We start from the raw sequence: 12,480 nt of genomic DNA on the forward strand, positions 1-12,480 counted from the left end.
ATATGATAGAAATATAGAAAAATAATACCTCACTGATTTAGCTTTGCACTATTACAACATTATCAAACTCATGATGGACAGTTCACTCAGAGATTCAGGCGGGTTATGCTAGTAGTAGCTAATGCAGCCTGCAGCTGCTAGCCTCGAGCTGAGATGAGGAATGGGCTGCAGAGGTCTGGTAAGATCACTTGTTTCTAAAACAACACAAACAGGTAGCATCACGCTGACCCAGGTAGCATCACTTTATGACATCTATCTGACTTCACACAGCAGAAAGCTTTTTACAACTTTTGTCACATATGCAGTACTACCCAACACCTTTAACTTTGATGTGTAAAATCAGTGGAGTTATAAGTTGCAACAGCTGCAACATAAAAATCCAAACACTTCAACCTAAGTTCATCACAAAGTGACACAATCTTACTCATTGCATGTCATAGAATAATTGATGACAGGCTATCCAAAGCAAGGCTAAACAAATGGTACCGCTGTAGATATTTCCTCTCTGGCTAAGCAGAAGACAGCATCTGGATCTGCGGCACAATGCCAGACCCAGTCCTCTCCTCTCCTCCTCTCCTTTCCTACCCTCTCCTCTCCTCTCCTCTGCGGCAGTATCTCATTGGTTCAGCACATGCATCACCAGCCCCACTGGCCTCTCCAGCGTGGCCCAGCAGGGGTCAATATGCGAGGGCAAGGCTTCGATGGAGCCCCTCTGTCGTCACTCTTGCATGACTGGCACAAGGCAGGCAGAATGTTCCGGTGCATGATGACCCATGTTGTGTTGTGCTGTTGTTGATGGTCTCTGCGGGGCTGACTGTAATGGAAGCTCATGCCAGCAGAGAAGCGTCTCCATGGAACTCTGCTGTGCATAAACAGACCTCTAAGGACTACCGAATGGGCCATTTTGCCAGTACATGTCTAACGTTACAGGCAATGTCACTGCTTACAATGCACCCACCCTCTGAGTTAGCCTTTTCCTGCTACAGAAGGGCAGATGAAAGTAACCTTTTCTTGGATGCATGGGTATTTTAAAAAACAAAAAGCCAAAGTATAGTATATCATTACCTGTGATGTCTAACCTTTAAAATAATGTACTCTGTGTCATTTTATAGCAGGTGTTACTGTACTGTTGAGAGAACAGCTGAATTTCAGCTATTTTTCAACTAATGCCTGCAGAGTATACTGTATAGTTTTAATGCTGTTGTACCTTTCCACCTTTCCATTTTTGGAAATGCATGTCAGAATTCAGATGCAAAATAGGCCAGTCCTGAGGAAGAAGCTTGCCTACTGTGACATGTGACACTGAAAACAGGTTTGGAACGTAGTATGCAGGAAGTGAGCCAGGGGAGCTAATTATTTTTTTATTGCATCATTTTTAATTCAGCAAATAAAGAAAGCTTCAGTTCGCTGATAGCCGATGTACTGTGAATCAATCGAACAGCAAAGAATATTGATGCGTAAGCAGGAGGTATGAAACCAGCAGACAGACACGGACGATACCTCAGATTATCACATTGGGATGTAAAGAATAGGATACCATGACACACCTGATGATTTCTCTCTTGTTCCAATGTTTATTTGAAAGTAATAAATGAAATCTTTATCAAGCTTTATTTCGGTAAATGTACTATATTAACTTTAAATAATTAAATGGCATTATATTTGGTAAAGGGTGCATAGTTTCAGTGACCTGAAAGACAAAGTTTAGCACTTGGACTGGTTTAGGTTTTATTAGGACTTGACTTGTAACTTCATAGCCAAGAGTTGACACTGTCTTTTTCCTACTTCTTTGTAATTTTCTTTTGGCTTGCTTCATGTAGGGGTCACCCCCATATATTATTTGTAGATCACATATTTGACTGACATACCCTTCCTGACGCAACCCGCCCCATTTATCGGGATGGGGTTTTTACCCCAGGGTATGTAGGCAGGAGGAGGTGGGGATTGAACCACCAACATTGATGTCAGTGGACGACTCTTTCTACTACCTAAACCAGCCCCAAAGACTTGAGATCTACTTGTGACTTGCAAAACAATGGCAATATTAATGGCAATGGCACCTCTGCTTTGTACTGCACAGCCAGAATACATTCAGAAGTATAAATAGTAGTATGAATGTGCTGGCAGCCCTCTCTCTACCTGCAGCTGCTCCCCTTTACTGTTAATCAGAAATAACTCTTACATGTCTGTTTTCCTGCCACCGTACAGGTTAAAATATAAAAAGTAAAATGCCATATGAAGTCAGATCATTAAAAAAACATAAAACCTGAAAATGGCTGATCGTGTTTGCAATATGCTGCACTAATAGCAGCATATGGTCTTGATTCAAGGATGTTGATTTAAAACCGAATTAGATGTTGTATTATCCAGTGATTCAGCTACGAGTGAAGCTGCTGTGAAGTGATTCCACTATCAGCCGGAGATTATCATTGATCGTGTATGTTTCTGGTATTGCATTCAGCTTGAAGACAAAAACTGTAAGACGCTAATTTCTGAATTTTAACATCACAGTATTTTACTTCCAACTGCTGTTCTCTTGACAGCTGTACTGCTGACCCCCTCCCTTCAATTCTGCACAGCTCATTAATGCGGGAATCATCACTTCTCTAAAAAAGATTTCCTCTCAAAAACACAAACATGGCTCAAGATTGAAGGACTTTCATGTCTGCATGCAACATAGAACATTTACATGGAGTGTGCACAGCTACTAGGCTTGAGATAGCGATGAAGGCTCCTGTTTTTCCTCCGTCTCAACCTCAAACCTGAATTAAGATTAAACCCAGTTGTCAGGATTACATGTGACGTTTTGTGTTTTGCTCACTCTAAATTAACAAACAACTCTTTAACTTACTGACTGATGGTTATTAATAGGGTGGCTGTGGCTCACGATGTAGAGCGGGTTGTCCACTCAGAAGGTTGGTGGTTCGATCCCCGCCTCCTTCTGCTGCATGTTTTTATCCTTGAGCAACATACTAAACCCCAAATTGCATATGAATTACTTGTTTTTTGTTTGTTTGTGCTTTTGCCATCACTGTACAAATGTGTGTGAATGTGGCATGTAGCGTAAAGTGCTTTGAGTGGTCGGAAGACTAGAAAGGTGCTATATACGTGTGCCTATGACACTCCTTTTCTACAGCTCAGTCATAGCTCTCATGTAGCCGTTGGGTAGTTCAGGTCACTCTCACATGCTTTCAGACACAGGAAATAGAAGAACTTCTGGTGCAGAGTAAAATGTGACTCAGAACTGAGCACAAAAGGGATAAGAAATATTCACTCTGTCTTGCTGTAAGCAGGTCTTTGAAGGACTTCGTTATTACAAAATCTAAGAATATTCAAGCTTTTCCTTTGTTCACACATTTGCTGTCAGTCTGTCGTCACTACCTGACATTTTCTCTCTTGATCATTGCTCTGCGGCTTTCATCTCCACCCTGTCTCTGCTTCTCTCGGTGCTCTGTGTTGTGTATGTATTATGTGATACCAAAGAAAGGTTGCATGCAGTGGGTGTGTGCAATAATACACCAGGAAAAAACACATCAGTAATATAAAGCATGAAAAGCATTTCTTACAATAGATTATTTGCAGTCATAATGTATTTTGTCATTGCAAGACTATTCAGGGGACATTTGGAAGGATTTTTAGTGAAGGCTACTTGTGGAGTTCCCCAAGGCTCAGTGTTAGGCCCATTATTGTTGTTATATACGTATATCATATTTATTTCCAAGGTTTCCAAAACATTAACTCTTAGTGTCTTTGCAGATAATACAAATCTTATTTTCGTGTGGTAAAACAACTTTTTAATACAGTGGAAAAGTAATTGTAAAGAGTTTGCTTGGATTTTCATCATTTATTTATACCTTTTAAATATACCTGTATATTTCAACCCGACAGTTGGTCCTAATGCTGCTGTGTGCTGACTCATGCTAACTTTGCCACCCCCACTGTAGCGATTTGGGGAAATGGGAAGGTTGCATGACCCTCCTACTGTTTATTTCCATATATTACTTGCTTTTTGGAAACATGAGGAAATACAACTACAATGCTTTTTAAAATAACAATAAATTTTTTTTTATTTTATAAAAATTGTTCATTAAATTAAAGGCTCTAAAATTTGGAGACTGAACCTGAACATATTTTCCTTTTTAACCAAAGAGTGAGATCTGTTTTATCTGTGAATTTATGGAGCAGTTGTGGTGTTTATGTTTAGGAATAATGTAATAAACAAATGTACATTATTTTATTTGTATGTGTATCTTTAACTTGGGCTCACAGTGTCATTCCAGGTCAGTGGTAATGTTGCTTCTCTGTTACATCCATTCTGACAGTAAAGTTAAGTATGTTTGAAAAGTAAAAAAACTAACTTTCCATATTTAAAATGTAAATAGTTTGGTCCCACAGTTATGTTGTTCTTGAATTTTTAATGTATGATCCATTAATGTACTGCACTGCATTTGCATGGAATCAGATCTTTGTATTTTCAGCCTTCAATTACTAGACTCGCTGTTCCTTTTTTCATGGTAAGTTACATCTAAATTTAATGTAGCATTTGGAGCAGAGAGGTGTTCTTCAATGCACCATTCAGGGTACATATAGAGATCCGTTACAAATAGAATAAAAAGCAGGAGAAGACATGGAAAATGGTAAACAAGATCACTTGTTCTTGCCCAATTTGAAATATTAACAGATACATCAGTTCGCTGTACCATACGGTGCAGTGGAACCCATCTCAGTATGAACTTTTCATCCTGTATGTATAAATCACATCAAGCAACATTATATCATACTTCACTGATCCCTGTGATATTCATCACTCTCTCTCTTTACAGACCATTTACATGTTCTGTGCCCTGGCCCTCGTCTGCGATGACTACTTTGTCCCCTCCCTGGAGAAGCTGTGTGAGGTATGAATGTGAGGTATTAAAGGTCATGAAAAACTCCTCGATATTAATAGCATTAAATATTAATAAACCAAAAAAGGAATTAAAAAAAAAAGTTGTGTGGTATTATTTATTAAGAGATGTGCACTCAAAAATACAGCAACCTCCGGTAACACATGTACAAATCCAGACTTTAGCTTGGTTTACATTGAGCGTAATATTCTGATTATAATTAGTTTAAGAGCCCAACCAGAATAAAAATGCTCCATACAGCAAAATAAACAAGCAAAGGGGTAGTTTAAACCTTTTCATAAACCGATCAAAATGAAAAATTGCACCATGTAAACAATGATTACGTGAACCTGATTACTTTCTGGCTGTGTTCTTTCTGTGCATGCCTCCCATCTTGATAAATGTGTGTGGATTTTACTTCACTTTCAAAGCACGGCTCTGCAGAGTTTTTTTTTTATACAAACTCTGAGAAGAACTGAACATTATTGGATGTCTATATGGTAGGAAAATAAGAAATAACTACTAGTAAGTCCACAAAAAAATTATGGAAGCCCGGATGGACCAAAGAGTTGAAATTAAAAACAGCTGGTAAAAGGAATAAATACATTTTTTAAAAATCCAATATCTGCCAAAGACATATTGCTCAGTGCGTTGGTGCTGAATGATCTGTATAATCAGCTAAGGGTCAGAGTCAAGGGTCAGGCTGTGAATGATGTCCAACTGTTTGTGGCTCGGACTGATCTTGATTTTACTGTTCAAATACGAACATTTTATTTGTCTCTTACTGCTTTCCCACAGCGTCTCCAGCTCAGTGAAGACGTAGCAGGGGCCACCTTCATGGCCGCCGGCAGCTCGGCTCCGGAGCTCTTCACGTCCGTCATAGGTATTCACCGCAGCCACCCCTCCATCTCTTTACCTCCTCTGTTCTAACTGAAACACATGCCGCTGTAGATGCATTAGAGAGGAAGCATGCATGCCTTTTACAATAATGCTTTCATCCCCAGACACATGCACTAAACAAACATGGCTTTCAATATACTGAATCACATTAGAATCACATTAAAGTCATCTTATATAAGCACCAGAGAATTGCTGGTGAGGAGCAAAGGCCATATGTGGTTTTTTTTTTCTTTCTTTCTTTGATCATGGTTGTGTTCAGCATAATATATCTGTCTCAACCAACAATACCAAGAACTTTCCCTTCAAAGGCAGGACTGCCACATTACATTACTGTATTCTTTCTTATTCTAAATAAAAATCTAATTATACAGACTAGGTTTAATAGATTCAACTTTCCTCTGATTTGTTTTGAAAAATAAATGCAAATTCAGGTTTTATAGGCCTTTTTGCTTCTCATCTTTTTCCGAGTGTGTGTATGTTTGTGCGTGAGTAGGAGAGAGATGCATGACCAATATGGCCGGGTTATTTACATAGGTTTTGACAGTTGTGTGACATCTATTTGTCAGCACTGCAGATGCTGTGCTACAACCGGAAAATGTCAAGTAATGTGGAACACATCATCTATGCACTCTGTGGAGTTGTAATGCAGTGTGTGTGCTCGTTTATTCCTTTCCCAGGGGTGTTCATCACCAAAGGTGACGTGGGTGTGGGGACCATCGTGGGTTCGGCTGTCTTCAACATCCTCTGCATCATCGGTGTGTGTGGCTTCTTCGCTGGCCAGGTATGATGTCATAGCAGTGTTACACTGCTGCGGCCAAACTCGCCACTGATCCGGTGACATTTTCGCAGCGTACAACCCACAGTCTAATATCACCTTTAAATATTCAGCCACAGAAACACAAAGTGGGAGAAAGTACTCATGCATACATGCATGTGTTTATGCAGAAAAATGCAGACACACTGTTTTATGCATGCATGAGTCTGTGTGTCTGACTGCACCAAAATACTGCTTCAGTCTGATCCTCCTTGATGATTTCTTTACATATATGTATTTTATTTTTTACTGTCTAACATATACCTGTATCCTTTGTCTTTAGTGATTGTCCGATAGTCCGATTTGTCTTCTGTGTGACTTTCTTTCTCATATGAAAAATGTGTACACAAAGTGAAACTTCTGGTGCTGGCACACATTGGAAACTTTCCGTTTTAACATGTTTTTGTTTGTGGGACACTTCTTTTTATATGCTCTGCTTAACCAGCCACATGAACAACATCCCATCATCTGAACACAGATAGATAGTTGTATTTCCTTTTTGCTTTGCATCCTCAGTGCTGTGTTTTGCATAAGATACAGAGATAACATAATAGAATGCAGCCTCTCTTCTGATGCTGTCTGACATGCCAGGAACATGGAAATGAGTGGAGTACGAGGATAAGCTCTTTGCTCTGAAAAATATATGCACTGGACTCCAAACAGTGATGCAATGCCAGATTGTGCATTGCGTAATCATAGTGAGATAATGAGGCAGAAGGGCAGGCGATGTAACGGCTTGGAGGGACAGGGTGCAGTAAAATCATCTTCAAGTGTGCGGCAATTGCACCTCACTTCTGTTTGTTACCTTTGGCTGGCTGTTCATAGCAGGCTCCCTCTACAAAGCACTAGTGTACGGTGAAACAGAGTACAAGCAAACATTTCAAAGCTTTGTTAAACTGTAACTCTGCCATCTGCCTCGCAGCAGCAAACGATTCCACGGCTGGGAGTGGCACATTCAAGATGTGACTTCTGACCCACCACTTGCGTATATACAGTGCAGTGGTGTGTGGGAGAGTGTTAGTCATTGTATTGTGGGCTCCTGCATTGTATCTGATTACATAAAGTCGATAAACACACAGGCACCTTTCCTACGTAGGATGGTACCTTGCAATTGGCTTTTTCAGCGATTGTGATTCAGGAGGTCAACTCTAAAGCTCCTGTGTTTACATCAGTATGGTAATGATGTCAGAGGCGTTTCTGTATCGCTGTGCTGCATAAACTCCAGGCCAGGATAAGTGTTATTATTGAAGCTGCTTACTTGTTTTTGTGAGTGTGCTTATCTGTGTTTTTTTTGGGGGGGGGTTTCTTGCAGGCGGTGAAGCTCTCTCACTGGGGTCTACTCCGGGACTCAATTTATTACACATTTTCTATCACGGCCCTCATTGCGGTAAGATCTTATAGACTCATATGCAAATACACAGTTCACGTGCTCCAGTGTGGTGATTGAATATGCAGAAATCCTTACACTGTCACTTACAGCAAAGCGTATAATGCCTATTTGAAAGTGCTGTTTCTCAGCTTTGGTATCAATACCCAATTTGCACTTTTCTGCCTCAGCAGAATTGCTTAGATAGTAGAAAGTCAATAAAAACACACAGATACTGTACATCCACTATAAATGTGGGCCTTTTCTTTAGCAGTTTTTCAGTCACAGCAATTGCCCTTCTAGTAGTATGTGTTTGGTTGTATAAAACATGTAGTATGTATGGGGTATAATAAGAGACTAAGCTTTATCCCAAATCCATAATACATGTTAATTCTCAGCAGGCTTGGAGTATGCATTGTATTCACACTGGGACAGTATACTCAGAAATGTAAATATGCATACTAAAAAACACTTAATTTTTGAGGGTGCTGATTTAAACTGTTGTCCCACAATGCACAAAGGAAATGGAGCAGTGGTAGAGAGTAACTCTTTACATTTACTCAATTAATCAGCCTCCACAGTATGATGATTTGTTACAGAGTAAACTGCTCAACAGTATGTAAAATAGTTTAAATTAGCTCCACCTTGACCAACTGCAACAATAAAGTGCCACCAATAATGTCATACATATAATAATATAGCACATAATTGGGTCATTTTGCCAATTTAATACTTTTACATTTGATACTTTAGGTATAGTTTGCTTCAGTAACTTCAGTATTTTTTAACCTGGACCCTATTTTTTATTTTTTAAATGGAGTCAGGTGGCTTTGGATAGAGTGATATAGTGGCTGTTTCTGGTTAAACAAAAAGGTTCTTACTCTTTAAAAGCGGCCTATCTTTGTAGGGATCCTTTCCATGATGTTTTTAGACAGAATAACAATCTGAGCTGATCAGTAACAAAAACAAGCACTTTAGTGGACATACTTTGATGGTGCGCAAACGCCCCAAAGGATTATGTTGCAGCCCGGTTTCACTTCTGACGGCTGCAGCACTTTCACTCAGTATTGGACCAATTTCAAACATTGTTGTCCCCATTTGTCTCTTAGACATAAAAACATTGGGAAATAGAATCCTGGTTGAAAAATACCATACTTACCCTTTATGTAAAATAATAATACAAATAATAACAATAATAATAATAATAATTAGTATTTTTTCATTTGGTAATATTTGGTATCGATACTCTTACTTAAGTACGTGATGTGAATATTTCCTGAAATGGAGGCTCTGCAGTACTTACAGATGCAAAAATGAATATGAATAAACTGCAGGTGGTGGACAGAGAGAGAGAGAGAGAGTTCCAAACAGATCTTGTATTAAACGTTTAGAAAAACATTTTGTTTTCTCTTTATGATGTTTAATTGGCAGTGACATTCTAAAGTCATTGATCAACATCTGGCAGTCCACGTATCGTGTAATTTCAGGTACATTTCAACATAAAAAAAAAGGCTAAGAAATGAGTTTCTTCAGTGTCTTCCTGTCCTTAAATTAGTTAAAATGAACCAAAAGGTCATGCTTTGACCTTTTCCTGGGGTGTCTGAGCTCTGGATTAGTTATGCCCTCTAGTGGAGTTGATGTTGAAATGCAGAACTGCCTCCACCTAATGTCCTTTCTTGTCCTTGTTGTCTTTTTAGTTCATATACGATGAACAGGTGTGCTGGTGAGTTATGATATTCTCTGTTGCAGCATCAATAAATATATGTGTGTTTTGAATGACTATAGATTTTACTGACCTGGTGTTTGTGTGCAGGTGGGAGTCTCTTATCCTGATCCTTATGTATGCAGGCTACATCCTTATCATGAAGTGGGTGTCATAATCAAACTGCTAATGGCTTCAATTAACTAATGAGTTGCATTTACTAAAGTAAGTTGTGACCCCCCTCTTATTCATTTGTCATTGCCAGGTTTAACGGCAGGGCACATCGCTACTTTGACCGTCGAAAGAAGAGCTCTATGAATCTGGCCAACGGGCTGACAGGAAGCACTGATCTGGAGGATAACGTCACGTGTGATGCTACTGCAGTCCTGCTCAAGAAAGGTAATCTGCTCTATTTTACACAAGCTTTGCCCTCTAAGAGGACTCCTCATCTCTGTGCACTGAAATTTACATAAATATAAAGGCAGCTGGGGCTCCACTTTTGATCTATTTTTGTCCAGCTCCAGGATAAGACAGTCACGGATGACTTTATCGACAAAGTTGCGTCTCTTTTGTCCTGTTTGATTGCCACCATAGATCCTCAATGCTAAAGCTGCACCAAGCTGTCAGTGTTTTGGGCTGTGTATATGGTGGCCACAGACAATGATCTTGAGACTGAGCCTTCACCTCCTGGCCCTCCATACAGAAACTCATAAAGGAAACCTACAAACCAGCTGCAGACCAAGCCAGTGTCACCCTTAAACGTGACAAACATTAGCAGTGTGTAGACAATAGGGATGGTAAGATTCAGCTATTTGCATTATTGTGCTGGCATAGAAGTTCAAGATGTGATCTTCCCGATTAAAAAAGTGTGCATGGGATACAATTTAAGATTAACTTGAGATGCATTGTTTCTAGCATCTGTAAAAAAAAAAACTACTGACATTTATATACAATCCTTAGTAGAGGCCCTATGCCATTATTATTTAGAAATGTGACCAATAATTTTTAGATTGAGTCCTCCTTTTTAAACAGTTTCTCAAGCTGTAAACTTGTAAGCAAGCTGTAAATAAAATCAAACTATCTGTTACTGAACTGCATAGCATCGGATCGTATCTTGTTGAATCAAATCGTGTTGACTTGCACTGCATCGCAATACAGGTGAACCAGATCATATCCTGTTGATAGTTGCTTCATATGTATCTTTAATGTATCACATTGTTGGCAGTGCATTGAGATGCGTATTGCATCAGTGATGGAGATGCACATCCTAGTAGACGGGTCAGAATTCACTTAAAATTAACGGCTGTTCCTCAGCAATACCAGAGCATTCTTCTGCTTATTAGTGTGGTAGCTGCCCATCTTGCATCCAGTTTTGCTAACTAGTCTTCACAGCAGACCAAGGACTCTATAATGTCATCTTCCTGTTGGCTCAGATGGATGTGTCTCTGCCTATAAATCCTTCTTGTGATCAGGATAGTCCTGCATACCATGATAGCCTACTTTTGATGTTGCCAATGCTTTTAGCTGTTCCATGGCTTTATTATTTTCTGCCTCAGTCTCAGACTGTCTCAGTGGGACTGGGCCACCAGAAGAATAAAGAAAGTCTCCTGGGTCCTCAACTGTCAAAGGAGGAACTGTTTTACCACCCAGCACTTCCACAGATTACTCTAGTGTTTGCATCTTCAGGGTAGAGCAGCACAAGATGCTAGCTAAGGCTTGCACACATCCAGCCTGCTCCGTCAGCTTGTTCTGCATCTGGTACTCTTGAGTGATGCCCCAGAGAGAACCAGTCGCACTACTAACTTGTTCCTCGGGATTTGCTGAGGAGGTGATGAAGAGAGCCAGGGTCACAGGTGGCAGATGGTTGCTAGGCTGCATGGGTTTGAATGTGCAGCATCAATGGTCCCCACAGTAGCCATCAGGGACACAGACTATTGGATTGATCTTCAGATTTTTGCAAAGGATATCGCTCTGGGGGAAATAAACTTTGTGATGATACCCTACCCTAACACGGTTCATAGATGGTGAATAGTCTTGAGGATAAGTGAAGGGCACCTGTTGATGAAGCACTGGTGCAGACTGCTGCTCACATTTCAGGTCTGGAAAATGTTCAGATCCACAAGTGGAACCCTGTGGATACATTTAAATATGTCTTACTACTAGGCCATTTGCCTGGGGGTCACTTTGGTTCTCTAGTGGTTCTCCTTGAGTCAAAGGACCTACTCAAACACTTCAAACAATGTCTCAAGTCACAGTCAATCAAGACAGCTTCCCAGCACAGTTTGGCCTCAGCTGAGAAGGAAAGCCTTCTATGTGCCCTTTCAGTCCACCAAAACTGTATGTTTATATTGGCTTTCTAGTTATTGTCTCCTTCCCATCTACATTCAGGGACATATCTTGTGTCCCATATTGGCTGGCGGAATGAACTACTTTTGTCATTTTACACTCTAGATAGCTAATTAGCTTGTCAGATGTAGCACACTGAGCAGCTTACTTGTCATCACTTTAGATGCTAAACACTGTGAACCTTATAATTTAATTCAATTTAATTCAATTCAATTTTATTTGTATAGCGCCAATTCATAACAGAAGTTATCTCAGGACACTTTTTTCAAATAGACGGTCTAGACCGAATCCTTTTAACATTGTAGAGAGACCCAACAGTCTATATATACTATAAGCAAAAGTTAGCATCGCAAGTGGACTGTCAGTCAAACAAGTACCTAGGCTTGGACAGGAAAGGAAATGAATCTCCAAAGACACGTTTTATTATTTGTTAAAATAAGAAGAAAAATGTTAATAATAAAAAATC

General features: G+C 39.8%; 1 protein-coding gene across 1 annotated transcript in view; it reads left to right on the forward strand.

Moving 5' to 3' along the window:
• LOC118326363 (sodium/potassium/calcium exchanger 3-like) overlaps window positions 1–12,480 on the forward strand; it is a gene marked incomplete in the record, with an annotated part of 55,727 nt that overhangs the window by 34,029 nt on the left and 9,218 nt on the right. The window contains 7 exon segments of the mRNA XM_035659343.1: window positions 4,824–4,898; window positions 5,685–5,769; window positions 6,464–6,567; window positions 7,913–7,987; window positions 9,664–9,689; window positions 9,780–9,833; window positions 9,934–10,067. Coding sequence (XP_035515236.1) covers window positions 4,824–4,898; window positions 5,685–5,769; window positions 6,464–6,567; window positions 7,913–7,987; window positions 9,664–9,689; window positions 9,780–9,833; window positions 9,934–10,067 — 553 coding nt within the window.

The sequence above is a fragment of the Morone saxatilis genome, unplaced genomic scaffold (genome assembly GCF_004916995.1).
Source record: "Morone saxatilis isolate NCDOM2014 unplaced genomic scaffold, NCSU_SB_2.0 Contig17, whole genome shotgun sequence".
Lineage (NCBI taxonomy): Eukaryota > Metazoa > Chordata > Actinopteri > Moronidae > Morone > Morone saxatilis.